Below are 27,681 nucleotides of genomic sequence, written 5' to 3' on the forward strand. Positions count from 1 at the left end.
GAGAGGGGGGGCGGGGGGGAGGTGCAGGCAGCGGGGCGGCTCCGGCCCCCGCAGGAGCGGTCCTGCACGGAGCCCGCGGGGCCGCGTACCGCGCATCGCACGCGGAGGTTGGGCTCTCCCCGCGCACGGGGCGCCGAGAGCAGCGCCCCCATAGAGCATCCCCGCACTGAGCCCCCCGCACCCCATCCGCGGCACCGCACAGGGGCAGGGCAGAGCCACGCCTGTCCCCCCCCTCCCCCGCCCCATCCCTCCCCGCACCTGGCTGCACCGCACATCCACACCCAGGGGGAAATAAAGCAGCCCTCTGCAACGGGATCGCATTTATTCACAGCTGACGGGGGTCATCCGGCTTATTGCTTGCAACCAACTTCATTTTTCCAACAGAAATACACATATCAAGGCCCCTCCGTAACCAGACGCTATTTCAGAGCCCTCCACCAGGAGATTTACCTTGTAGGAGTCCTTTATCATCCTCACCCGCTGCTCTGACACCAGTCTGCTGCCCGCCCGCAGCTGTTCTGCTACCGCCGGGGCTTTGCCATCAGCCTGGTTAACGGACAACTTATCAAATGCCAAAGGTTATAACCCCTTGCATTTTGTACACATGGTTCATTGGAAAGGCTGGGGATCCGTGTGGCTCGGGAGCAGGCGGCCAGCTCCAGCTGGAGGTCGGTCATGGAAGACAACGTGGGAAGTTGCGCCTGCCCTGCACCAGCCAAGGCAAGGTGTGCACCCAGGCCCTGGGAAGGCAGCGCTTCTGCAAATTGCCCCCGGACAGAGGAGCACGCACAAGTGTTTATAAGCAGAGCGGCCCTTGCACCTCCAGCACAACCACGCCGAGGGGAAGCACTGCAGGCAGTGGGACAGGGGGCTGCTTGCAACAAACCCCGAAGCACAGCCTGACCGAGGACAGCAGCCCAGCTCCGTCGTTAGCGCTAAGGGGAAAGCATGCGGCTGTCTGGGTGTGCCCCACAAAGCTTAATTGCAGTTTGGAGCCAAGGAAGCATGGACACCGAGCACTGCGACAGATGAATTCCCACCATAGAGCCTGGCTGTATGGAGCAACCAGCTCCATCAGCACAATCTGCCCAGTAAGTCCTCTTTGACGCTGGAGCAAGAGTTGGTCATTAAGCCTGGAGTGACTCTGCTTTCCCCTCATTACTCAGAAGCATCTGCAGCGTCCTACATCAACGCCTGAGCGCGCAGAGGACAGAGGACATGCCGTACAGGAGCAAACACCAACGGAGAGCTGCAGACAGCTCCCAGCAGGGCTCATCACAGCAAGCCCCAGCACTGACAGAGCCACCTTTTCCATCATCAGATCCATAGCAATCGATCCACAAGATTAACATAATCAATACAGACTGCTCCGTGGGGACATGGGCTGTGCCAAAGCCGCAGGGAAACAGCTGCGGGCTCACAGGCATCACTTCCCCACTCACACACACAACCACAAAGTTCGCCTGCTGCAGCTCCTCGGTGGCAGAGCTGCTGCACAAGGAGAGGGGAGGGCAGAGCTCAGTTAAAGCCACCAGGGACTTTGCCTGGAAGGAAGCCCCCGACCAGAGTGAGAGACCCCGCTGAGACATCCTGCAGAGTGGCCCAGCTGGGACCCCGCTCAGAACACCCTGTCAAATTCAGTCTGGTTGGTAGCAGCAGGGTTCCTGCCCTGGTTTGCTGGCTGTTGGGGCATGTGCCCACCCCGCCTGCGTGGCGGGGCCAGGTACTCAAACATGGACTGGTTGTGGGTGGACAGCATGTTTTTGAGGTCTGAGGGCATGGGGTCTGACCAGAAGAAGTCGTGGTTCAGCGCGTCATCGCTGTCGATGCGTTGGGCCGGGTCCAGCACCAGCAGCTTGTCAATGAGGTCGAGCGCATAGGGGTCCTTGACGTAGGCTTTCAGGCGATCCTTCACCTTGCGCTTCTGGCCCTTGGGGAGCTCTAGCTTCTGGTACAGTTCATACTTATCCACATTCGGCCAGACCTGGAAGGTCAGGAAGGAGAGGTTGGGAGGAGATAGCATCAGCAATGGCTTGGGCGCTCCCTAACACCCTCAGGCAAACCAGTGTGATGTTCGTGGAGAGAACAATACCGTTTTATAAACTCCCAGTCAGCAAACCTCCTTCCCACAGCACGAAGAAGGCAATAAAGAGTGCACTAAGGCCTGAAGACATGTGGACAAGTCAGGACAGAATCATCCTGCTGTGGGAACAGCACGCGGCACGGCACTCCTAAGATACTCCAGGATTTCTGACTCTCTCACACAGACACAAAATCTACTAGAGAACATGGCTTGGGCCAGCTCCAACATCCAGAAAGGCCAAGGGCAAAACCCTTTGCTAAATAACAACCTGGATGTACAGGGCACCTTTTATTCTTAGAAATCATAACCTGCTGCAATCACCTGCGCTTATATCAACATCAGCCTGGGAGAGATAAGAGCAGCAAGTGCTTGGGCTCAAAAGGAAGCACCTTCGGATTATGTAACAGAGGCACCGGCCTCTGCACTGTGTGCTTGGGCACAAGCCCATCTCACCCTGCGTAATTACAGCCCTGGCCAAGATCTCTTCCGGCTCAATCTCCCACCAGAGGGCAGGGCAGACTTCCCTGAAATAAGGAGCTGAAAGCTCCCACCAGGGCTGAGCTGGAACCACAGATCACAAGCCAGAATTAAAGAAGCTTTCCAAGGTGAAGAGTGCAAAGCACTTGAAACAAACCTCCACAACACAAAACAATTAAAAAAAAAAAAGGCTTCTTTAACCAGAAAGATAGAGGGTGTTCATCTGAGAGACAACTTCCAAACAGATTCCTACACATAATGTTCTGTTCTTTCACACTCTCAGCAATCAGCATCTTCTCAGTGCTCAAAAACAAGGGTGCCACTCACTGATCCCAGAAAAGGCCAAATTCACCCTCTTATGTGGAAGGAGGTTGCATATGAGTCAAGAGAGAGATGGAGTTTACACATAGCAGCATGGAAGCTCAGTGTTCAGCTGGACACCCAGCTCCCAGGAGCCTCCCTGCCAGCAGCAGGCACATTCCAGTGCTGGGAACATGTAACAGCTCACACACAGGAGACGGAAGAGGACCAGAAGTGCCCGGTATCAGTCCCTGCCCTCACCATTGCGTTGCAGATCCCCCGGCCTGCCCACGCTCTCGCCCTCACCTCCGGCGTGATGGATCCGCAGAGCTGGCTAATGAGGGTGAGCTGGTGCTGCTCTGTGTTGCCCTGCATGATGGGGCTGCGGGTCCACATCTCTGCCATGATGCAGCCTCCCCCCCAGAGGTCAATGGGGGGCCCGTAGTCCCGCTCCCCTAAACAGAGATGCTCTGTAAGTCACCTGAGGACGTGAAGGGAGGAGACACCAGCAGCACCCATCACCCCCTACCTAGCAGCAGCTCTGGCGGCCGATACCACAGAGTCACGACTCGGTTGGTGTAGCGGTTTGGCTGGCTGTTCTTAGCCAGGCTGAAAGCTCGAGCCAGCCCGAAATCTGCGAGCTTCAGGACTCCATCCCGCGTGATGAGAACGTTTGCAGCTTTCATGTCTCGAGGAAAGATATCGAAATGTTAAGCCACTGAGGTATCACCTCCTTGGGCACCCAGGTGCCAGCAGGGCACTCAGACTCGAGAGATGATGGACAAAGTAGAATTTCCCTCCAATCTGTATTAAGACACCTCAGACGACAGCACAGATCTGTCCCATTACCTTGTTCCTGTGGATGTAGTAAAGACCATTCAATAGCATCTGCATAACTTTCTTGATCTCTGAGAGCGTGAACTTGACATGGGTGTTGCTGAGGAGGCCGGCCAGGTCGTGCTCACAGAAGTCAAACACCAGGTAGATGCTTCCCTTGCAGCGGTTGTACGGAGAGGCTACAGGAGAGGCAAGCAGGGACAGTCAGCAAGGGATTTTCAGTCCCATCAGAGCTCCTCCTGACCTCCATCCATCCTCGCTCACTAGGTGAAACCTCACGGCAGAGGAACATCAAAACGGGGACCCCAGATGCCTCAAGATCCTTCAAAAAGAGGTATTAAAACAGCAAAACAAGCAACAGAAGAACAGGGGATGAGGATCAGAGCGGTAGTGAACATCATGAGAAAGGCAAGGAAAAAGCAAAAAAAAAATCTTTGAAAGCTTCATTTGTGCATTGTGCTGCGTGCATAACGGCTGTGGAGTTTCATCCTTACAAACTGCAGCCTGTAGGTGCACACACACGGCTGCTAGCCAAGCACAATCACTGCATCAGCATTAGAGGAGGCACAGGCAAAGACAGACTCACACTCACAGGAATACAGCAAAACTTTCTAAACTAACATTAGAAAGCAAGGTTTACTACAGCCTCAAATGGTATCTATGAAAACAGACTGATGCAGATCAATATGATTTAAAACTCCAATTTCAGTTGCAATTTATGGTCGATAACAGGAAGCCTCAAACGAAGCAATCAATTTCAATCTTGCTCCTAGAGCACACGTGCAAAGCATCAAAATGAAAGGCTGATTTTCATCTGCTGTGTACAGCAAAACCTGCTGATCAGCAACAAGAACTGGAAAACAAGAGCTAAGCTCAGCCTGCACAGTCAATGCAGCAACCCTTCCCTGCACGCCTGGAGGATGCTTCCCAGACTGCACATGCAGTCCCTGACACTGGTGCAGGCCTTACACTACCTCTCCAACACAAACAGAGAAAAGCTTGAAGTCTGAGAACAGTAAATGAAACATTTCTGTTTTTCCACTTGAAACGGAGGTCAAAGTAGATTTGGATGAAAACTGGAATTTAAACAAAACCCAAACAATTTGACACATCTACAAAAATATTTATCTTCGGCATGCCAGAAACATGCAGTCATCACAACTGGTTTAATCACACCAAGAATTAAAGATTAACTTGGTGGCGGTGTTTTCGCTCGTACCTGCTGGTTCCAAAACCTGGCAGTAACCTAGATTCTATGGAGCAACTTCAGGTTCCCAGACCTAGGCCTGAGGTTTCTGCCAGTTCAGTGCAGAAAACATCAGACAGGTGCTGCTTTCAATTTTATTTAACCAAAAAGACTGACTACAGCATGGCAGGCTTTAATATCATCTGTCACTTTTAAAACTGCTCTTGCAGTACAAATCCGTACAAGAGAACGATATATAAAAATGAGGAAATGCTTTAAAATGATTTCCCTGGAAACTGAGCCAGGCCAGGTGCATTAAGCACACCAGTCACACAGCAGAGACGCGCTGCCTCCCCCAGGGACCGCCTGCAGCGACGAGATGGAACAGCAGCTCAGCACGGAGCAACTGAATCGCTCACTGTGAAGCCACAGCACTTCTAATCCAGCCCTCAAAGCCTGGGGGGTACTGTCACGCACAGAACAAGAGGCTGAGCGCGTCTCCAGCTGGAGCTGTCACCAGCACAAAGCTCCACGAGCTTCCTAAGCACATGCAGAAGCACGGCCCCTGCTCCCAGCGGCATCAGCACCATAACACTGCAAAATCACCACCAGGCAGAAAATCCTCTGCTTCGAATTCTTTCCTGCTGCAGGTTTAAAGCCGCCCAGACAGCATTCACTGCCATAGCACAGGCATGCTCTAGCAGCACTGACAACAGCTTTTTACAGTCAAGCTGCAACACAGTAGCATTCATTCAGAAACAGTTTCCACAGATGAGTGTGCGGTCACCCCAGATTAAAGGTCTGAGCTTGCGCTCAGCTGGAGGATCCGCTCCCACTGCAACACACTGGCCTGCTCAGCCAGGAACAAAGGCTGAAAACCAACAACCCCTCAGCAAGGAGCCAGCACAAAGGAGACCCCGCCAACTACCTTTGGTCCTACAGATTTCTATGAGGTTCACCACATTCTCATGCTTGAGCAGCTGGAGGATTTTAATCTCTCGCAGAGCTGTGATGGGGAACTGGAAAGGAGAAGCAAAAGACACGAGTTAGGAGTGCAGCTCACATCTGCCTAGAGAACAGGAGAGAACGTACTGCAGCAGCACAGTAGGGAACTTACTCAAGTAGCACTGAAACAACTTATTTAAAAGCAACTGAAACTTCAGGGACATTGACAAAACCCATTCGCCGTCAGGCCACCTTTAGGGGAGAGATTCTGCCACGAGGTGGAGGTGTTCAGGTGACACCCGCCCTCCCCTCCCATCTGAGGGCACAGCACGGCCTCACCTGACCCACAGTGCAACCGCCCCACCCGCCCATGCTGTTTACTGTTGCTCAAGACCTGGAACGTTACAGCGGTAAATACTGTTAAAAAACACACGCTGACGTTCCACGGAGCGCTCCCCAATCCACCATTCCAAAGCCCACCGCCCCTCCCCGAACCCTCCGAACCAGCCCTTCCCAAACACAGCACGGCTGCACGCCCGCACTTACCCCCTCCTTCTCGTTTTCCATCAACACCTTCTTCAGCGCTACCTTTTTGCCCGTCTGCCGGTGCTTGGCTTTGAACACTTCCCTGTAAGAACGGGAAGCGATCCGTGAGCAGGGAGGGGACCGCGCAGGACGGCGCCGAGCCCCACGCAGACGGCCCCACGGCCCCGTGAGGAGGCGGGCGAGGCCGCGGTCCCCGCCCCGGCCGCCCCCAGCACAAAGACCCCAGGTCTAGGCCGCGGCCTGGGCCCGAGGACGCTGAGGAGCCGCATGGAATAGGCCGGAGAGGAGCCAGGCCCCGCCGAGAGCAGGCCCGAGGGACGGAGCGCTCACCCGAAGGTGCCCTGCCCGATTTTGGCGAGCTTCTCGTACTTGGAGACCTCATCGCAGAAGGGGCACTCCACCATGTCGTATTGCTTGGCCATGCCGGCCGCCGCCCTCACTTCCGCCCACCCGCCCGCATTACTTCCGGCGCGCCGCCGCGCTGCCTGCTGGGATTTGTAGTCCGCTGCCGGCCGCCATGTTGTCACCCCGGGTAAACCCTTCGAGCTCAGAGCCGCTGCCGCCAGCACCCCGCGGCCTTGTGGCTGTCTCCGGCGGCGTTCCCGCGTCCCCTCGCCGTGACTCGTCGCAGAGCACAGCCCTCGGAGCAGAGTGTCACCTCTGCTGTGCTGGCAGGCATCTGGGGGCTCAGCGCTGGGCAGGAGGGGATCCCCAGCCTCTGCCCCAGTGCAGCACACACCACAACAAATGCAGACAGGCACATCCCCCTGCCCACTCTGCTTGGGTGCAGAGTGGCTCATTTGGGGGCTGCTGGCTTCCAAAAACAGGGAGCACATAGGAAGCGCCATGGCCACACAGAGAGCGGGGACACAGAGGTGGCTCCTGGCTGTTCTGGCCCTGGGGACAAGGCCCTGTGACTGCCTGCCAGGTCTGGGCCGCCTCATCCCCCATAGAAATGCTTCCACAAGCAACACAGCTCCCCCAGCACACGGTGGAGTGGGGTCTTGGGGCTCCACCATGGGGCAGAGCCCTATATGTGCAAGGGGGACCTCCATCCATGGAGCTGTCATCCCACTCCACTGCCGGCACCCAGCCATTCTGGGGCAGCCCTAAAGCACAGTTCCACTGATGGCACCTGGGCAGCCAGGAGGGGACTGCAGAGACAGCAAGGGACAGGACCACAGGGGACAGCGGGGACAGCAGCTGCCACGCGAGCAGATGGCAGCAGCAAGGAGGAAGCGTTGAGTGATTGAGAGAGCAAAGCGAGAGGCGGAGGGGGGACAGGAAGGGAGGAGCAGGCGGGGACAGGCTTCAAGTTTATAAACTTGTCCCTCCCGGTCCCCGCAGCCTCCACCCAGCACAGCCATGGCTGAGGGCCAGAAACGAGGGGGCTTCAAGAAATTCAGTAAGTCACATCGGGATGGAGCGGGCGGGTGCTGGGTGCTCACCTGGGCTGCCTGAGTGGGAAGGGGATGTGCGGGTGTGAGCATGATCACCTCTCATAAGCAGGAGGTCTTCAGTTTTGTTAGGAAACTTGCTGAGGGCTCTGGGCTCTGGGGGCTTCCATCCCAGGGCTGGAGCAAGCCCTGGTGCTGATGGCTCTGGTGCTGGGATTGAACTGGGAGCAGTCTGCTTGCACCGGGTGCCAGCATGCAGCAGGGGTGAACCACTGCTCTCATCCCCCAAATCACAGTTTTCAGGGAGCGTATACGCCACTGCATGGCTGGGGCTACAGGCTGGGGATGGGGGGGCTGCAAGCTGAGGCTGGAGGTGTCCGGGAGCCCTTCCGTGTGCTCCTGCAGCAGAGGGATGAGGTGGATGTGGGGGTAAATCCGCACTGATGGAGCTGCGCTCAGGGCTAAATCACTGGGAACTGAGCACAGAGGAAGCGCTGGTGCCCGCCAGGAGGGAGCTGTGCTCTTTCTCACGGACCTCGGGTTTTCCCCAAAGCCCTCGGAGGCGGCTCCCGCGGGCTGCACGCCGCCAGTCCTGTGCCGAACAGGACCTTGCCTTCACCGCTGCTCCCCGCATTCCTGTGCCTCCATGTGCCGATGCCGGCGCCGGCGGGAGGCCGACCCCTGCTCTCCCCCGGGAGCTGTGCGAGGAGCTGAGCAAAACCCATCTCCCACGGCCCCGGCCAAGCTGGGATTTTCCACTGTGGTGGAATGCAGGGAAAATGGGGAAGGCCCCCAGCTTTCCCACCCTGCAGCAGCCCCCAGATGCAGAGGATGCTCGGACGCTGAGGGGATGTTTAACCCAAAGCAGTTTTGTCATTAACAGGGTCCAGGTCATGAGGTTTTGGCTATGCAGGAGTGCTTCTGGGTTTCTGCAGCCCCTTTGCCCCATTTGGCGGCAGGGGCACCCTGCAGACAGCACAGGACCTGGGCCCCCAGCACCCAGGCTCCTAGCACGGTACTGCGGCAGCATGCAGCTTCCTGTCCTGGCAAACCTGGAGGGGAAGAGGCTTTGCACAGAGCCCTGCTGTGTAAGCATTGCAAAACCCCCAAGGCAGCCAGAACACCAGGCCTCCAGCTGTGCAGTGCTGCTGTGCAGCGCAGTGGCTGCAGCCCAGTTTGCCCCGTGCGCTGCCACTGGGGATGCACCGCAGCAGCACGCAGCGCCGAGGTGTGAAACACAGAGCTTCCCGCCAGGGTTATAAATACTCCTGCAGTGAACGCTGAGAGCTCAGCACTTGCAGGTGGCTACAGGGAGCTGCAAGGAGGCTGCATGGGGCTGAGCCGAGGAAGTGGGGAGGCAGGAGGCTGCCCACAGCCGGTGCTGCTGCACAAACACCATGGGGCCCAGCCAATGGCCACTTTCTGCTCTGTGCCTTGACAACATGTACACAAGGCACAACCACAGCACACCAGCACCGTGGGGAAATGCAGCATGTCCCCGCACTCATCCTGGAGAGGGCAGGAGCAGCAGTCCTGCCTGGATCATCTCCAGGAGAGCAGGGTGCAAGAGCAGGAGGAAGAAATTTTGAGTCATTTCTGGCCTTTTCCATCACCTGCTCACTGAGGCCAAGCATTTTCTCCTCCATCCCTACAACTTCAGTAGGGAAACACAACCACAGTCTTACCCAGGGCAGCACGGGATGTTTGTCCTGGATCTGGCACAGGCACCCTGAGCAGCACTGCATACGCCCCAGCCCATGGGGACATCACACTGGGTGGGACCGGCAATGCGCGGTGCAGCGGTGCTGGCATCAAGCTGTTCAGTGGCGTGGTGCCTGTACCCAGCTCTGATCCCCTTCTTCTCTCCTTTCTCCTTGTCAGAGTTTTTCAAGTTCAAAGGCTTCGAAAGCCTGAGCAACATCCCCCGCTCCTTCACCCTACGGCGCGTGTCGGTGGCCCCCAGCTCTCCCAAGAGCCTGGGCATGGGTCTGACCTCTCCCCAGGGCTTCCTGGAAGAGCCCTTCAGTAGCACCCAGGATGATCTCAACACCATGCCCAAGAGCCCTGGCCCCTACGCCCGCTCATCGGACATGTACAGCCACATGGGCACCATGCCCAGGCTCAACTTAGGCAAGGTGGGGAAGAGCCTGGGCAAAGCCAAAGGTACCCAGAGCTGCCGAGAGAAAGGGAGCCCCAGGGACAAGATACCCAGCACGGCTCCACTGCCTGTCCCCAAGATCCCGAAGATGCCTGACACACTAAACCTTGGAAAAGATCCATCCTCAGCCTCCAGGAAAGCAGAGCAGGAGGAGGAGGCAGCTCTGCCCTCGGGTTCCCAAGGGGCAGCAAAGGCCAGGATGGACCAAGAGACCCCAGGGAACAGCCCCTGCCCCACGATGGAGGAACCGAGTCCCAGCCTGGCCCCCAGCCCCAGTACAGCACCAGGAGCAGAGACCATAGATGGGGATCTCCAGGAAAAGGGGCAAGAACAACCCAGCGAGAGCTCCCTGGACAGGTACAGCTCTGTAGGTTTGCTCTGCCCACTTTGTGCCACCTGGGCAGGACAAGGGGCTGGGACACAGCGGGGTCCCCGCGGGATGCACCTGGCCGGCAGGACAGCATGACCCTAGCACGCTGTGGCCCCTCTCTGTGAGAGCAAGGTTTCCTGTGGGATTTCTGCTCCCTCCCATTTCCGGATGGGGTGGAAATGCCGCTCGGCCTTGGTGTCCCTTTGTCCTGCCAGCAGCTCTGTCCCAGCACTGGGGCTCACTGCAGAGAGCTGCAACCTGCACTGACCCATTCCCATTGTCCTTCTCTTCCCACTTCCATTCCTTCCATCCTCCTCCTCTCTCAGTGTACAGAGGCGACCCCAAAACCTGGCCACACTGGCTCCATTCCCCTCACCCGCCAGTGAAACCCTTCCCCAGGGCTTCAGGACCTCAGCCCTCACAGATGAGGGTTGGCTTGTTTAGAGGCTTTGGACCTCAAGATCAGCAAGATGGATTTTAGCCCCATCCATCAGCTGGGTACGGGGGTCAAAGTCATCCCAGCCCAAACATGCATGGAACTGAGGGGCACTAGTGAGGGATGCCAAATTTCCCTCAGTAACAAGGTCCCATCGTACCAGCCCCGCTCTTATCCCCATAACCCCCATTTCAGCCCCAAAGCCCCTCTAACCCAGCACCAACGGGGCACACTCCGACACTCGGGGGGGTTTTGCACGGCGCCAGGATCGGAGCGAGGAAAAGGAATTCGTGCCGGCGGTGGGAACCGGCCGCGCATTCCTACCGCCGTGAAGGGAGGGCCGGAGGAGGGCTGGGACGGGAAGGAGGAGGGTCCGCCACCGCCCGCGCTCCCCACGTCCCGGCTCAGAGCCAGGCACGGGAGCGCCCGCAGAGCTTCTCCCCGTCCCGGAGCCGAGGCGCTGGCTGAGCCGATGACGGCGGTGGGCAGGAGGTTTCCCACCCTGGGGCAGGGCAGGTAAGGGTCTGACACCCCGGCATGGCGCAGGGAATGGGGAGGGAGAGGAAGGGATGGGAAGAGGCTTTGCTCGGGGTGCACAAAGCATTCGATGCGAATGCTGGAGGAGCCACCGAGGGCCCGGCGTTTGCTGATGGAAAGAGCGAGAGCATCGGCTGCGGCTGCCAAAACCGCGGTTGGCTGTGACCCAGTGCTGGGACAGAGCAGCTTGGGGCTGTGGGTGCCCCTGGGGTTCAGAGTCTGGGGGGGCTGCCCCCTTCCCAAAAATGAATTAGCTCCTAGGCTGGCACGAGTGGGAACCAAGCGGCATGGGAACATCTGTCAGTCACCCAGGTGCCTTAGCTCTGGGGAGCTCTGGAGTGTGGACTTGGCTCTCCGAAACTTGAGCACCAAATGCCTTTTTGCATTATCCAGGAGTGGTCTGTTGATGAGCTCGGGCATGCTATTTGCTTGGGAAACTGAGGCACAGGAGTGACTGGAGCTGGGCTTGGCATCGGGGGTATTTTCGCTCTGCTCCGGGCTCAGGGAGCGGCCGTGTGCCGGCACCATCCCCATGGCCGGGCTGTGTCGTGGAGTGGGTGGGCGGAAGCGGGGCTGGGACAGTGCTGTTCCCCAGCCCTTCCTCCTGTGCAGGCACTTCCTTGGGGACAGGGACAGTCCCTCCCCACCAGGACACTGTAATGGAGCCAGGAGTGGCTGCCCAGAACAGGCAGTACCCATGCGGAGGGACCATGGCGGGTACAAACATGGCCCTTGGGCACATTTTCCACCCCTGGAGCATCTCCAAATCTCCTGGTTGAGTTTCAGGCTCCTGAGGCAAGGTGGGACGAGGTTGCCCACGCACCCGAGTGCTTTCGCAGAGGTGCTCCCTGCAGGATCAGGCTCCTTTGGAACTGCACTCTGCTGAGACAGAGTAGCGCCCGGCCTTGGGGATGCTCAGAACCGGGCGGTGGCCAGGCGGGAGTAGCAGTGACGCCAGCAGGGACACAGCAGGGACACAGTGACCAACAGGAGGTGACCCACAGGCAGGTCACCGGGCAGATGTGACTCAGCTTCCCTCCAAGCACAGGAAATCCCACTTCCCGCAGAGCACGGGCAGGGCGCTGCCGTTACTGGCAAACCCTGCATAGCACGGCCAGCCTGGAGCTCGAAGGAGGCAGCTCTGCCCAAAGGATGCACAGGGGAAACTGAGGCACGGTACTGTCCCTTGGGGCACAGCTCCGGTGTCCAAAGACGAGCAGAGCCCAGGCTCCAATCTGGAGCTGGAACCTCACCATGACGTTCCCCAGCCCAGAGCCTGGCACATTTGCAGTTCACCACGATGCCGTTCTGGACCCCAAAGCAGGACAAACCCTAGAGAAAACCCAAGCAGGAGCTCCGAGCCCCAGCGGCCGCGCTCCAAAGGCAGCCCTGGAATTTCTCCCAGGCGCTCTCTACCCCCAAAAATGCCGTTTCCTCCAGGAATGCACAGACCAGGGGGGGCTGCAGCCCCCGCTCCCCCCAGCCGCAGCTGCTGCCTTTCCCCAGCACCAGGCCCCCCCTCCTCGCAGCGTCTCCCAGCTGCTCTCATGCTCCCGATTTCCTGCCCGGAGGCCCCCGTCCTCCCGCCGGTTTTTCTCACGGCTCTCTCAGCACCAGGCGCTCTCTGCGGCCGTGTGAAAGGCAAACAGGCTGCAGAGGCAGCGGCGGGGCGGGCAGGCAGCCTGCAGCTGCCCGAGGCAGCTGTGCCCCCCTCCAAATGCTCCTCTTGCTTTTCCACCCCTAGGCTTCCAGCCCTGCTTCTCCTCTCCCAAGCCACTGCATCAGGGTGGGCACCCACAGCTCCCGTAGGGCTCACGTTGTCACCAGCATGTCAGCACCTGGTGGCCGCCACCTCGGCCATCCCCGGGCCTTCCCTTCCCAGCTCCATTGTTCCAACCTCTCTACCCTCAGATTTCCTCCAGTTTCCATTGGGCTCATCCACACAAACACACACAGGTGCACAGCAGGCAGTCACAGCACCGCTAAATCCTCGGGAAGAGGAAAGCCCTCAGCGTCCCCCATGAAATAATGGCACAGAAGCAGCCAGAGCAGCTGTGTGTCAGGCACTGGGTTCATTCTCAGTCACTGGGTTCACTGTCAGTAGGGCTAAGAGTGAACATGCCACCAAGGAGAGTGGGAGTTTCAGTCTGAGCCGCAGCATCTCCCGTCCTTCAGTGACCGTTTGGTTGCTGTGGGGTTGCACGAAGCTGTAGGGCAGCAATCAGCAACGCCTGCCCAGGCGATGTGTCCCAGCAGCGCTCAGTGGGACTGCCCCAGCACAGCCCCCGGCACTGTGACCCCAGGGGACCCCATCCTGGCCACCAGCTCCGCTCATACAGCCCCAAGCCGATTTGGGGTGAGATCCCATAAAAAGGCCCCGTTCTTTCCTGATCGCATTAGCAAGGCTAAGCTCTGCCCCGAGTGGGCACGAGACAGGCAGAGAGGGCACGAGGCCCTGCGTGCCACCTCCACCTTAGCACAACTTGCTGCCCTTTGCTCATGTGTTTTTATTTTCCCCCTTCTAGCCACCACAATGGCCTGGAGTCCAGCAGCGAATACGTGAAGGTAAGACCCTGAGCGCGGGCGCAGCCTGCTCCAGCCAGGTGCCAGCAGCGTCAGGTGCTGTGTCAGCTCTGCACCCCTACCCCATCACCTCCCGTGGGCTCTCTCTGTCCTCAGAAGACATTTCCTGCCAGAAATCATGCCAGCTGTGCGCGGTGTCCCCAGCGCTGCTCCCTGCATTTCGTGCTCCCCATCACTTGCCACCGCCACTGCCTCCTCCCTCCGCCCCCACGTAGGAAAGGAAGGGTTTGAGCCACTTTCGTGGGGCCGTCACATGAAAGTCGGTGTAAATCTCTCCAAATCTCTTGCTTATCCTCCAGCAAACTATTAACATTCCTGAGGACTCTTCATGTCTGGCCAGAAATTCATTAGCGAGGCGCCTGGCTCCGGAGGAGAGCCGGCCCTTCTGCAGGAGGCTGCTGGCACCACGGGGTGGGGAAATCTGGGGCAGGAGCAGGGTGACGACCACCGGGACACTGTGTGTTTTGGGGATGGAGCGCAGGAAAACCTCCTGTTTCAGTATGCTGCCACGTGGTGGCCTTCTGGGGTCTGTTTGGGAAGGGCTGGAGCATCTTACTCCATAGGGAAAGGGCTCTCTACCGCTGTGTGCACCCAGGGCTGGGCACATTGCGTGGCTTGTGAGTTAATGCTCTGAAACAATGCAGACGTGGAGCAGCGGGTACGGCTTTGCCTGTAGGATCGAATCCTTTTTGGTATGCTAGGAGAATTCCCTGCTGCCCAGGCACGCGCCAGAAGCGATCCACTCGGCCTCTATTTCTCACCCATCCCTGCGGTGTCCAGACGCAGCCCACGGGCAGCGCGTGTGATTTATACACCGCTTCCCTTTGGCTGTGGAAGCAGGAGGCTGCAGCGACAGCAGCTATTTTAGTCAACCAAGTAATAACCCGGAGTGCTTGCGACCGGGGGTGACGGGGGCACTCGGGCTGACGGTGTCTGGCGGGGATCCCGCAGCTCTGCCCGGCCGGGGGGCTCGGCACCCAGCAGCACTCGCCCTCGTGCAGGTGAAGGCAGGGAGCTGCAAAACCGCGTCGCGCCGTTACGCTGACGCACGTCGCAGCGAGCGATCGGCCGCAGCCTGCCTCTGCTCCTGCGAAGGGGCAGCACGGGCACGGCTCCAGCTTGCTCCGTCGGATCCGCCGCGGGAGGGAAGCAGCGGAGCCCTTTGCGGAGGAGCAGCCGTTGCCGGCGTGTGATTCAGCGTCGGATCCTCGCGGAGCGGCGTCTCCCATCTGTTCCATCCCTCGGCCCCACGCGAGCAGAGAGGAGCGCCCGCGCTGCTGCTGGGGCTGCAGGCACCCACGGGCGCGGGGACGTACAATAGAAGGGGCAGAGTGCGGGCCCAGCGAGCGCGTCGGAGCTCTTTGTTCTGTGCTCTGGAGAGCCGTGTCTCATCAGCCCTGCCTGCCTCCTCCTTGCCTGGGGATGCGAGGGGCTCAGCTGGATTAATTAGCACAGAGGTCAGGCGGGTGGCAGCAAGGGCTCCTCCGCTCCCGTCCCCCAGACCCCGAGCAGAGAGGACACGGAGCCCCGTCCTGGGCCCAGCTCACGGAGCAGCAGTGGGGGCTCAGAGCCATCCGCACCGCCTCGTGCAGCCTGTGAAACCACGGCCTTAATTAAACCAAAGCAGAGCCTTAATTAAACGCAACTCGGAGACAGCCGACGTGGGAAGCAGGCAGCCGGTGTCAGCACTGCGACGAGGAGCGAGAGGAGGAACGGGGGCGAGGGACCGAGCGTCCCCGCGCTGCGTGCCACTGGGGAGGGCAGGGCGGGCTGCGGCTGAGATGCGGGGTCCCGGAGCCGTAGAGGGGCTGCCGCTGCTCTCAGCGGGGACGGGTCGCCTCGGGGACTCCGGCTCCTTTCAGGACACAGCTTAGCGGGCTGCCGGAGCCCTCGGGGACGCGCTGCCCCCGGACGGGCCGGTTCCCCTCGGGGCGGCGGCGTCGGAGCCCTCGGGGCGTCGCGGTGCCCTCCCCCAAACGGACGCCGCTCCTCGGCCGCTGAGCGCCGCTGTGACGGCCCCGGGTCCCGGCGGGGCGGTCCGGGGCGGAGCCGCCTCCTCGGAGCCGCCCCTCTCCGCCGACAAGGGATGAGGTAATCGGGAAAGCGGCTGAAATTGAAGCCCGGCGGCGGCGGTGGCGGTGCAGCCCGGGCCGGGTTAGCCCCGGCCGGGCGCTCCGCTCCGCGCCATGACGGAGCGCTGCAGCCTATGGAGCGCGCTGTCGGCCGCCGCCTGCTGCTTCTACCGCGGCTCCTTCATGCAGGTGCAGGTGAGCGCGGCGGCGCGGATCCCCGCAGCCCGGGGGTGCCCGCACGCGGGGCGAGGTGGGGGTCTCGTGGGGAGAAGAGCCCCGAGGGCAGCGCTGACCTTGGGGCTGCTCTGCGTAGGGCACTGCGTGGTTCGCGGGGAGCAGCGGAAGGTTCGAGCCCTCGCGTCCTCGGTGCTTCCCTGCTCAGGTGCTTTGGTTTCGGCTCCGCTATGCGATGCGATACTGAAGCCGAAGCCGGAGCCGGAGCCCCGGACCGGCACTTCTGGCGGAGCAATGGGTGCAGCAGCATCCCTCGCTTGCAGGAAGCCTGGTCAAGGGGAGCGCTCGGCTTCGAAGGTGCTTCGGGAGCACCGGGAGGCTCGGCCCTGACGGACGCACAGCCCTCTGGCCTGGGTCTGCGTGTGCCGCGGTGTCCCAGGGAGCCGGGATCCATCTGTCACCTGTCCTGTGGCACTGCCACCTCTAGACATCCTGTTTTTGGATTCTTGGCGTTTTGCACAAGCTGAGAAAGGGACAGGGCGCTCGGAAGCGGTTCCCTCATTTACCCACTGAGCCAAGGTGCTTAGCACTGCAAGAGCCACGCAGCCTCGGACTGAAGCACGAGCTGCTGGCGTGCTGCAAGTTAAAAAGGGTGAGAAGCGCCCGGAGCTGGCAGCCAGGAGAGCTGGCATCTGATTCAGTGCTGCTCCGGGAGGCGGGTGCTGAGCTGTAGAGATTGTGCTGGGTAACCCGGAGCGCAGAGGAAGCATTTCAAGTCTTGTCATGATTGCTGCTGATCTCGGTGCAGAGCCAGGGATTGTGATCGCTAAGTGGGGGCGAACGGAGAGAAGCAGGGGAGCTTCTTCTGGTTGTCGGAGGGCCACCGAGCAACGACAGGAGACAGGCCCTAACACAGCATCATGGCCAGATGCTGCCAGAACAAGGGAGGGACAGGTGGGTGCCTGGCCCTCAGGCAGAGATACAGGAGGGGATGAAGGGCACGCCATCCCAGCCACAGAAAGAGTTAAAAGTGAAGCCCTAAGTGCTCACCTGGCTCTGTCAGATCTTTCACCATCTATTTGTGTCCGAGTGTGCCCAGCAAACACACACTGAAGTCCCCATGAATGACTGGAGCGCTTCCAGCTGACAGCCGCATCCCTGCTCACCGCCAATGGCAGTGCACCCAGCCTGGGAAGCACTGACATCATTTCTGGCCAATAGCAGCACTGAAAAGGGATGCAGCAGCAGCAGCCGCCGCCGTCTCAGAGTGAGATAAGTAATATAGAGATGGATGGAAATGTGTGTACACACACGCCCCATACCGCACCGGAGACCTGCTCCTCTAGGACAGCACTGCCCCACCCCAGAGCACGAGCTGGGGCTCCCATCCCACCTTACAGCATCCCGATGTTCCCAGCCACCAACCCCCAGCTGCACCCCACCCCTGCCAGCCAGACATCATTGCTCCAGAGCTGCCACAAAGGAGACCCTTTGGATGGCTGGGACCGCTCCTAAGAAAGGCATCGAGCACCAGGACAGAGCTCCTGAGTCAGTGCGTGCTTTCAGCAGGGAGCAGTGGAGATGTGCCATAGCCAAGAGCTGCCTCCAGTGACCCATGAGATGGGCACGTGCCTTCTCAGAGTCCATTTGAACACCCAGAGTCGCTGCAAGACAGTACAGAGCGAAAAACTATTTCTCTTCCATAGGGATATCAAGATCAGTAAGATTAACTACATGCAGATGAGGAGCAGCCCCGTGACATCCTGATTTTCCCTCGGTCGGGATGGGCTGGCCATTCTCAGGCACACGGGGAGGGCAGGCAGCGCTGGGCAGGCCGGTGAGCACAGCAGCCCTGCACCAGGCAAGCAGAGCGGTGCTCAGCTTTGCTAGAATGCTGGCTGTCTCAGCAAGGATGTTTATTTTAAAAGACTCTGCTGGGAAGCAGCCCATTGCCCAACACCGAGCTAAGCAGAGAAGAAAGACTCTTTGGTGATTCTTAGGCTTTGCCCATGCACCCGCCCCAAGCGGCTTCTTAATCCATTCCCTCCTAGTTCTGCTTCCCAGGCCCCACATCTGCTCCGGCAGCAAGAGTGGGGGTTGGAAGAGCAGCAGTAGGGTCTGGGATTTCCCCAGCGAGGGTCTCACTGCAGGGCAGGCAGCAGGAGAGGGAGAGCAGCTGCGCGTTGTGCCCCGAGGACAGCCAGGAGATGTTATCGCGGGGCGGGGTGGGTGCGCGTACACCTTGCTCTCCACGCTGACTTCATCCTCAGGTCTGGGAGGGGGGAGCTGGGAAGCAGGCTGCAAATCACTGCTGTTTCATAAGAGCACCTCTGCAAGGAGAGAAAGCCAAGTGCCAGATTTTGAAGCTCTCCTTGCACCAGGCAGAGCCCCCGTTTCACACAGATCACAGCTGTCAGCACCTGCCACCCCCCAGCTCTTGCCCTTTGGCTGCCAATTCGAGTCCAGAGCTGCGACCAAAGGCGCTTCCTCTGCCAAGAAAGCAGCAGGAAAGGAGGAAAGGAGGAGAGCAGGGATGGAGCGCCCAGGGAATCCCCTCCTGGTGGGCCCCGCTGTACCTGCAGCCCATGAAACAGCCTGCCTGCTGCTGAACGTGATGGAGGAGCTCTCCTTTCACCAGCCAAACCACCTTGGCTGCTGGTTGGGATTCCTCAGGCACAGCTTGGCACCATCTCTGGCAGCTCCTGAGCTTGTTTGGCTGGTTCGGGGAAGCGCTCTCACCCCTGTTCCATCCCACACAGCGGGAAGAAGCCTCGGGGCTCTGAGGAGGCAGCCAGCACCACGCGCTTGAGCTGGGTGCTAGTGGAAGTCGAGACTTTTCTCCACAGCCAACCCTCGAGCATGCAAGACCTCACATCGGGCTGTACATCTTTTGATGTCCTCTTGGCACAGCAGAGAGCACCAAGCAGTGCCCTTTTCAGCTCGGTGCTCGCACATCCGCTTACACACTGCTGACAGCGCCGGGCCGGCCGCCTTGCTGTGCCAGCTGGCAGCCACACACAGCCTCCTCCGAGACACGGCACCGAGCAGAGCAGCACGAAGCCAACGTAAAGCACGAGGACGGTCCCCAGAGTGCCATCATACCAAAGAAGAGGGCTCCCCATGCGTCGGGCTCCCGGTTGGAGTGGCTGCAGTCACCGCAAGCAATGGTTTTTTTAGTGGCTGTAAAAGTTGGATGGGAGCTCATTGCCCAGCCCAGCAGCTGAAGGGACAGTGCCCATCACGTGGCTCGGGGTCTCTCTGCTCACAGCTGCCCTCACTGCTCCGACTGCAGGGCACAAAGGCCTGCATGCCTCTCCCCAGCTCAGCACCTGGCTCCTGGCACGGCTGCCAGCCGGCTGCTGCCCAAATCCCGGCTTGGAGACGCCGGGCGCTGCTCAGCTGGGTTTGTGTTTGTTATCCTCTGCATTTGCATGGGGAGGATTTGGGGGAAAACCCAGATGTACAGCACAGAGCGGAGCGGGTGCTAATCCCCTCGCTGGGGGACCGGCTCCATAGCGCTCCCGGCAGCGAGCTGGCTCAGCAGGGATCCCCAGCTCCTGGGCAGGCAGCAGCCTGGTGCTCGGGGCCAGCAGCGCTGCTGTAGCACGGGGCACCCACGGCCGCTCACACCAAGCGAAGAGTTGTCATGGAAACGACATCTGCTTCGGCCTCAGCCCCCCAGGATGCAGCCAGACAGACCTCAGCAGCATCCGCTGGCGACCATTTATTTTTCATAGGGTTCAGCAGTGCCACATGGCTTTGTCTCCTCGAGGGCCCCGGGGCAGTGGAGGTGCTCAGGAGTACGCAACCCACGTGTCTCATATTCACAAACCCGCAGCTCCAGCAAGCAGAACCCTCCTTTGGGGAGGAGCTGAGGCCAGAGGAGCACTCAGGAGTTTGTTCACTTTCATGGGCTGCTTCCACTGTCCTAGCATTTATTTTTTCAACTCGTTAGCAGTTTGGAAGGGAGGAACAGGGGCAGGTCCAGGCTGGTGAGGGCAAGCCCTGGAGAGCTTGGGCCATTGTGCTGTTCCTCCCCTGCCTCCTCCCACCTCCCCGGGGCTGGAGCCTTGTCCCTGGGATGGGATTGCTGCCCAGCTTGGCTGATACACACAGCTCCAGGCCGGGGAGGTGGTGGGCAGAGGGGATGAAACCTGCTGAGGGACTCAGTGAGTCCCAGGAGCGGAGGGCACAGGCTGGAAGAGCAGTGCTCTGTGCTATGAGAAGCAGAGAGAAATTGGCTCAGGGCACAGGACGAGATGCTGTGCAGAGTCTGCAGCCCCCGGTGCTCCAGGGAATGGCACAAAGCCAGCTGTGTGTGTGCCAGAGCAGTGCCATTGGGCACCAGCTTCAAGCCCATGCCCATCCTCACAGACACCAGCAGTTCTGCCCTGACAAGCACCATGGAGCCAAGGAGCTGGGCTGGTGCTGAGCCTCCCTGCTGGCCCTGTCACTGGAGCCAGGCCACTGAGCCACCTGAGCTCACATAAGCAACATCAGCACGGGTGGAAGCATGCACCAAAGGGCTCAGGGGCTGCCAGCACAACAGGACACCCCGGTAGCCCCAGCCAAGCTGCTGTGCTGGTGGCATACACATCCCCCTCTCACACATGCCCTGCCCTCGGGGAATGCCCCCAGTGTGGGGGCAGAGAGCATGGCCGAGGGAGAGGTGACGCCATCCTTATCTCTCCAGGGAAGGGAGGAGGGGAAATTGCATCCTCCAGGCTCAGGTGCACCAGTGCTGGTAAAAGCTCATTTCAATGCAGAAGGTTTCCTTTACATTTGTCATTACTATTCATGCTGCTGTCAGGCTAAGCACAGCCGAGTTAACCCTTTGGAGGAGGAACAACGTGGGTTTCCTCCTGGAGAAGCACAGGAGATGTGCTGGATAGGGAGCTGGGACAGGTTCCTGTCTCCCAGGGACAGGTCTGCTCCTGGTGGGTGACATCAGGAATGTCCCTCCCAGAGAGATCCCTGCAGTCCCAGCACAGGGATGCTGCCTTGGGTCTTGCCAGCACCCCTGGGCCAGTCCTTCCTTTCCCAGACCCCATGGCCAGCATCCCCAGTGGATATGGGAGGCGCTGGCAGTGGGAAGGAGGACAGGGGACAGCATCCCTTGGACCCTGCAGGGAAGTGGCTGCGCTGCTTGTGGCAGAACCCCAGCCGACGCTTTCTTTCTTCCCTGTACAGTTCTCCAAGGAGAAATACATCCTCGACTCGTCACCGGAGAAGCTTCACAAGGAGCTGGAAGAGGAGCTGAAGCTGAGCAGCACCGACCTGCGCAGCCACGCGTGGTACCACGGCCGCATCCCACGGGAGGTGAGGATGGGGAGGGCGGGGGCTGCCTGGGTTTGCCACGGGGAAACTCCTGAAACTCACAGCCAGGATGAGGGGAACGCCCTAAATAACAGCCCTGCTGGAGCATCCACCCCCGTCCCTTGGTGCAGCCAGCGGGGCTGTGCCTGAGCCGTTGTCCCGTGCCCTGCCAGGTCTCAGAGAGTCTCGTGCAGAGGAACGGCGACTTCCTCATCCGCGACTCGCTCACCAGCTTGGGTGACTACGTGCTGACGTGCCGCTGGCGCAACGAGCCCCTCCACTTCAAGATCAACAAGGTGACGGTGAAGTCCAGCGACGGCCGGACCCGCGTCCAGTACCTCTTCGAGCAGGAGAGCTTCGACAACGTGCCCGCCCTCGTCCGCTTCTACGTGGGCAACCGCAAGGCCATCTCCGAGCAGAGCGGTGCCATCGTCTACTGCCCCATCAACCGCACCTTCCCCCTGCGCTACCTGGAAGCCAGCTATGGGCTCGCCAATGGGAAGCACGGGGGGTCCCACAGCCCGGCCTCCCAGAAGGGGGGGCACATCAAGAGGAGGAGCATCACCATGACAGACGGGCTGACAGCCGACAAGATCACCAGGGCCGAAGGGTGCCCCACCAGGTGGGTGCAGGGGGTCGGTCCCTGAGGGTGAGGCAGGTGCGGGGTTTGGTGGTGGAAACGGCCCCAGTGCAGGCATGGAGACCAGCAGAAGCACAGGGAGAGGAGCCGGTACCCAGCTGGAACTGGGGCTTTCTCCCAGGCTGGCTGCCAGCCATGCTGAGCCACCGCAGCAGGCGCACAGTGAGCACACAGCTTGGCATCACACAGGCCAGAAGGCAGAGGGTGTTTTATATCACCCAGTCCAGGATTGCCAGCGTGTCAGGGCTTGTCAAAGCTTCTCCAGGCTGATGCGGGAGTGTCAGCCTGCACCACGAGGGCATTTGGTCAGGAGCAAACCACCAAACTTTCCATTTTAGGGCCTTTTCCCCTGGGGTATTTGCAAGGAGTTACTAAGAGGAGATGATGGAGCTGTGTGGATGGGGTCTGCACAGCCACGCTGAGCCTTGAACAAGGCTGCCCAGGTCACGTGCACCTTGCAACAGCCAGGTTTCACTGGGGGTGAAGGAGATTTCCTTCACATGGCTTCCTCTTGGCAGCTTCAGGGTGCCCAGGCCCCACCAGGGAAGGCAGAGCACACTTACACCCCTGCACAGAAGCCAGGGGACCTGCATCACCACCGCGTCCCCAGCAGGCACAGCCTGTCCCCCTGTCTGCAAGCCAAGCTGCCTTTTCACCACCCTGACCTCCTCAGCCCAAGGGCAGGGTGGGGACACGCCAGCAGATAACAGGCAACCAAACTGTTACTGCAGGGAGAACAGAAACACTCGGGCTTTCAGGAGAACATACATACGTCCAGAAGAGCCCAGACCCATCAGCCTTTCCTCACCACTCACATTTTCCCCAGATCTCTCATCGTCACAGCTGTTCTCCCAAACTGCTCCCACCACAGACACGTAGTGCTCCAGACTCCGAACACATCACAGCAGCCTGTGCCAGGGAGGGCAGTTGATTGCCTGCCCTGCTTTCTTGCAGTGCTCCCATTGCTCAGCCCACCACAGCTACTTTTGCAACACCACTGACTCACGGTGTTTGTGTCAGGCTGTAACCGCTGCCCCACAGGCACGAGACCTCCTAGCTTGCTACAGGAGCACACATGCAGCTCACTCACTGCAGCACCTCCCCGCTCTCACTGGGAGCCAGCCGGGCATTCATCCAGCTTCCAGGCACATTGCATTGCTCCCCAGCTTTGGGAGAGAACAGCACAGCTCATCTAGCCACCATGCAGCTCTTAGATTTAAAAATACACCCAGCATCAGATACCCCCTTTCAGCCAGGCACCATAATGTTAGAAAACTTTCCCACTCCTTTGCCAGACCCACTTCCCCATGGTACCCTGGAATCACCCCACCCCACCCCATCCCATCCCATGTTATCCCAGTACCTTGCCATCAGAGTGCCCTTCTACCCTCTTCCCAGGACCAGGCTCTTTGCAGGCAGGGCTGGCTCTGCTTTATGGAGGCACTGACCCCTTCTGCTCCAGCTGCTGGGTGAGATGCCCCGCTCACAGCTCCAGCTGGGCTCATTATGGGCTCAGCTCATGGCTGCGGTAGTGGAAGGCATTGATGCCTGTGGGGAGAAGAGTCACAGCCCCTCTGCCTTTGCCCAGGCACTAAGTTCAGAGTCTAATGCTTCTGTCTTCCCCTTCCCCAGCGTGTCCCTGCCGCACCACAGGGACATTATCCGCAACTGTGCTGTCAGCGTGGACCAGATCCAGGACCTGCACTCCCCGATGTCGCCCATCTCGGAGAACCCCAGCTCGCCCGCGTACAGCACAGGTAGGCATCACCGCGCCAGGCACAGCGGGACGCGGCTCAGGCAGAGCCCAGCGCAGACATGGGCCTGGGGAGGGGGACAGAGCTGGCTGTAAAGACAAGTTCCCCGGGCATGGAGCGTTGCCCTAAATACCCGGTGTATCCTTGGTGTGCGCACACCTCCAGGCTCTGCTAACAGGTTCTCTCCTGCTCCTTGCAGTGACACGGCTAAAGCCTCATACCTGCCAAGCGGCTGGGATCACCCCGGCCTCCCCGGTCATCAGAAGGTCCAGCGAGCCCCAGCTGTGCCCGGGTAGCAGCAGCAAACCTCTGCCGGACCCTGCCCACAGCACCCACTCCACGCCATGCCACGGCTACGCCCGCGCCTCCCCCTCTCCCTCTGTGAACAGCTACAGTGACCCCGACACGGGGCACTACTGCCAGCTGCACCCCACCTCGCCCATCAGCAGAGAGCGGCCGGCTCACGACACCAAGCAGCTGCCAGCAAAGAGCTACGTGGAAAGGCTAAAGGTGGAGGAAGGGCAGAGAGGGACTGTGGACAACGGCTCTGGGGAAGCGGAGGCAGGGCAGAGGCTGAAAGGAGAGCGGGACGTTGTGGGCTTTGTGCCCCCCACCATGGAGACGTGCTCCTCCTTCAATCCAGCAGCATTCCAGTCCCTGCTCATCCCCCTGGAGAACAAGCCCCTGGAGATGGCTGTGCTCAAGAAGGTTAAGGAGCTGCTGGCAGATGTGGATGCGAAGACGCTCGCCAAACACATCACCAAAGTGGACTGCCTGGTACGGCGGGGCCAGGCGGGAGGGACGGGCTCTGCTGCCCTCCGCTTGCTCCAGGTTAACAGGGAAACAGTGCCCCTGAGCCCTGGAATCCCTGAGCATCAGAGCATCCCTGCTCTCAGCTCTGCCACCCAGCATCAGCTGGCAGAGGCTGGGCTGTGGCAAAGGACTGCCTGAGGCCACTCGGGTCTAATCACCTCTCACCTTTCTTGCCAGGTTGCTCGGATATTGGGTGTAACTGCAGAGATGCAGAAGCTCATGGGGGTGAGCTCCGGCATGGAGCTGCTCACCCTGCCCCACGGCCACCAGCTCCGGCTCGACCTGCTGGAACGGTACGGCACGGAACAGCACAGCCCAGCTCCCCTGGGGTGCCCCAGCTCGGCACAGGGGGACATCACACCTCCGGGGGTCCTGCTGAGCCTCTGTGCTGGGGCGGTGGCAGAAGCACCCCCAGCCCCTTACCCCCACGCTGAGCCCCGCTCTGCCTCTCGCCCCGCGACAGGTTCCACACCATGTCCATCATGATCGCCGTGGACATTCTGGGCTGCACGGGCAGCACAGAGGAGCGGGCGGCCCTGCTCCACAAAACCATCCAGCTGGCCGCCGAGCTGAAGAGCACCATGGGCAACATGTTCAGTTTTGCAGCTGTGATGAACGCCCTGGAAATGGCACAGGTATGGGGATGCTGCCTTCGTCCTCGTGGCCTGGGCTCGGCCCCGTTCCTAAACACCCCCACCCCTGGTGGCCCACCCGTTGGGGTGGGAGGAGGGGAACCATGCCCCAGCAGAGGCGTGGGGCCACATCTGCTGGGATGTAAGCAGGGAAGGGAAAGAGCCATCCCCTCTGTGGAGCAGACAGCCCAGTCCTGCCGGGATGTGATTGTTTGTTGGCGGTTGGGCTTTTTGTTTTGTGCTGGGCTCTGTTCCTGAGAGGAAATGAATCTGCCCTCTGGTACAATACAAATCAGTCTCAAGGCCGTGGCAGCAGCGTCTCCGGGCCACACTGCTCCCTTTGGAAGATGAAAGGAGATTAAAATTCAATTTTAAATTGAGCCCAGCTGGGAAGCCTTGCTTCCTGCCTTCACAGAGGCGGTGGAGCAGCTGCCCCCTCCCTGCGTCTCATCTTCAAGGCCAGGGCAGCTCGGAGAGGCCACTGTCCTGGGGCATCTGAGCCCGGCCTGGTGCCGGGACCATGCAGTCTCTGGCCACAAGAGCCAGCAGCAGAGGCTGTGGCCGTGGTTCTGGGGCTCGGAAGCAGCACTTCCCTCTGCTTGCAGATCGCACGGCTGGAGCAGACCTGGATGGTGCTGCGGCAGCGGCATACGGAGGGTGCCATCCTCTATGAGAAGAAGCTGAAGCCTTTCCTGAAGAGCCTGAACGAAGGGAAAGGTAAGAAGGGCAACTCCCATCTCCCACCTGGCTGCTCCTTCCTGGTCCAGCCAGGCACAGCCTCACCCAAGGGGCACATGTTGGAGAACTGTGTCCCTCTCCCAGCAGGGCCAGACACTTCCCACCTGCTTCTATGCAGCCCCAGCAGTGCCTGCTTGGCCTCAGCTGCCCCTTCCTTCCCAGGGAAGTGTTTCATAACTAAATAAAAGCAGCAGCTGGGCACAAACATGGCTCAGCCGAGCCAAATCCTTGTACTCGCATGGCAATGCATGCCAAGCCAAGGGGACAGTGACTGGTCGTAGGCAGGGAGGGTGAAAAGCTGCAGCTCCCTCACACGCAGCAGCCTGGGACCTGCTCACCCACTCCTCGCTGCTGCCCTGGGACACACAGAGATTCCCAGAGTGGGAACATCAGTGCTTCTTTCCTGGGCACAAGCAGAAAGGCCCAGCTGGTGCTGGAGGAGGTGATGGCCTTGAGCAAAGCCATCTCCAGGGCCACAGCCATGTCTGTGCTGCAGCTGAGCCAGAACTCTGTGCCAGGGGTGTGGCGGCAGCCCGGCTCCATAGGGCTGCGTGGTTGTGGGAGTGCTGTGTGTGGCCAAGGCAGACAGGGAGCAGGATGAGGAGGATGCGGGGACACTGGGCCGTGCACCCACCAGTGCCAGGGTCACGCGTGGTGCTCATGGAGCCTCTCTCCGCAGAAGGCCCACCGCTGACCAACACCACCTTTCCCCACGTCATGCCCCTGGTGACTCTCCTGGAGCGGGACGATGCGCTGGTGGACAGCCCCGAGCCCTGGGAGGCCACGGACAACGGCGTGGAGGTGGTCATGGCCCACCTGGAAGCCGCGCGGATGGTGGCCCACCACGGCGGACTGTACCACACCAACGCCGAGGTGAAGCTGCAGGGTAAGCAAGATGGGGATGGGGGTGGCCCTTTTCCCTTCACCATGGTGGCAGTGCTGGATGGAGCATCCCACAGGTGCAGGGTCCCCATCCTGTCCCCACGGGACTGACTCTCCCTCCCTGCAGGTTTCCAGGGCAGAGCGGAGCTGCTGGAGATCTTCAGCACCGAGTTCCAGCTGCGCCTGCTCTGGGGCAGCCGTGGGGCTGAGAGCAGCCAGGCCGAGCGCTACGAGAAGTTCGACAAAGTCCTTACTGCCCTGTCCCACAAGCTGGAGCCAGCAGTGCGCTTCAGCGAGCTGTAACCACCCCCAGCAGCGGGAAGCCTCTCCATGGGGGACACAGTGACAATGTGGGGACAAGGAGGAGGAACAACAGCCGCTTCCCATCCGCTGCTCACCTCCTTGGCACTGCCACTCCAGGGGACGGGGACAGCGCCCATCGCCCAGCCCCGCCGCGGTCCATGGCTGCATGGTGCCCCTCTCCTCACCCTTCAGATTCCTTCCTTTCCCATCTCTCTCTCTCGCCCATGGCTGCTGGGTCCCACTTGTAAATATGTTTTCACGGTCACTTCTCGATGTACAGATTCGCGGGGACGGTTCCTGGTGTAAATACTTAGGCTCATTCATGTCGTCCTGTAAATACGTGTACATAGCTCACGGCCTTGGTTCTTACATACAATAAACTTTTACGCTCTCCCTCTGGAGGGACTCCTCCACACCAGCATGCCGTGGTTGCCCTTTGCTGGAGGGGCACGGGGATGCCCGCACTCTGCTGTAAGCAGGGACAGGGCGAGAAAGGGCGGGG

At 59.9% G+C, this 27,681-nt stretch overlaps 3 protein-coding genes across 6 annotated transcripts in view; 1 reads left to right on the plus strand and 2 right to left on the minus strand.

Moving 5' to 3' along the window:
• FPGS (folylpolyglutamate synthase) overlaps positions 1-167 on the minus strand; it is a 4,283-nt gene extending 4,116 nt beyond the window's left edge. For both annotated transcript variants that reach the window (XM_021413612.1, XM_021413610.1), the window contains exon 1: positions 90-167. In XM_021413612.1, the coding sequence (XP_021269287.1) occupies positions 90-152 (63 nt within the window). In that variant the 5' untranslated portion in view covers positions 153-167. The remainder of the gene's footprint in view (positions 1-89) is intronic.
• On the minus strand, positions 306-6,848 carry CDK9 (cyclin dependent kinase 9). Its single transcript, XM_021413613.1, has 7 exons — positions 6,705-6,848; positions 6,375-6,456; positions 5,812-5,902; positions 3,710-3,876; positions 3,390-3,561; positions 3,167-3,315; positions 306-1,984 (listed from the first exon to the last, which is right to left on the minus strand). Exons 1-7 carry the CDS (start codon positions 6,794-6,796, stop codon positions 1,619-1,621), a joined length of 1,119 nt encoding a protein of 372 aa, XP_021269288.1. The 5' UTR covers positions 6,797-6,848; the 3' UTR covers positions 306-1,618.
• Positions 7,740-27,592, plus strand: SH2D3C (SH2 domain containing 3C). 3 transcript variants are annotated; one of them, XM_021413606.1, is made up of 12 exons: positions 7,740-7,779; positions 9,653-10,286; positions 13,798-13,837; positions 21,292-21,420; positions 21,591-22,039; positions 23,690-23,814; positions 24,011-24,588; positions 24,802-24,917; positions 25,088-25,259; positions 25,862-25,973; positions 26,674-26,880; positions 27,004-27,592. In XM_021413606.1, the coding sequence occupies exons 1-12, from the start codon at positions 7,740-7,742 to the stop codon at positions 27,177-27,179; spliced, it is 2,778 nt and encodes a 925-aa protein (XP_021269281.1). In that variant the 3' UTR covers positions 27,180-27,592. The 3 variants fall into 3 exon arrangements, with proteins under 3 accessions (XP_021269281.1, XP_021269282.1, XP_021269283.1); XM_021413607.1 differs by lacking the exons at positions 7,740-7,779; positions 9,653-10,286 and adding an exon at positions 10,342-11,251 and having other exon boundaries at positions 27,004-27,179; XM_021413608.1 differs by lacking the exons at positions 7,740-7,779; positions 9,653-10,286; positions 13,798-13,837 and adding an exon at positions 13,849-16,122 and having other exon boundaries at positions 27,004-27,179.

Source organism: Numida meleagris, chromosome 16, assembly GCF_002078875.1.
Source record: "Numida meleagris isolate 19003 breed g44 Domestic line chromosome 16, NumMel1.0, whole genome shotgun sequence".
NCBI classification, from domain to species: domain Eukaryota; kingdom Metazoa; phylum Chordata; class Aves; order Galliformes; family Numididae; genus Numida; species Numida meleagris.

Coding starts and splice junctions, on each gene's coding strand:
- SH2D3C (XM_021413606.1), top strand. CDS start 7,740: ATGGCTGAGGGCCAGAAACGAGGGGGCTTCAAGAAATTCA. Junction 24,589..24,801: donor TCACCAAAGTGGACTGCCTG/GTACGGCGGGGC, acceptor CTTTCTTGCCAG/GTTGCTCGGATATTGGGTGT. Junction 25,260..25,861: donor ACGCCCTGGAAATGGCACAG/GTATGGGGATGC, acceptor CTCTGCTTGCAG/ATCGCACGGCTGGAGCAGAC.
- CDK9 (XM_021413613.1), bottom strand. CDS start 6,796: ATGGCCAAGCAATACGACATGGTGGAGTGCCCCTTCTGCGATGAGGTC. Junction 5,903..6,374: donor TGGAAAACGAGAAGGAGGGG/GTAAGTGCGGGC, acceptor TCTCCTTTCCAG/TTCCCCATCACAGCTCTGCG. Junction 1,985..3,166: donor GCGGATCCATCACGCCGGAG/GTGAGGGCGAGA, acceptor CTGACCTTCCAG/GTCTGGCCGAATGTGGATAA.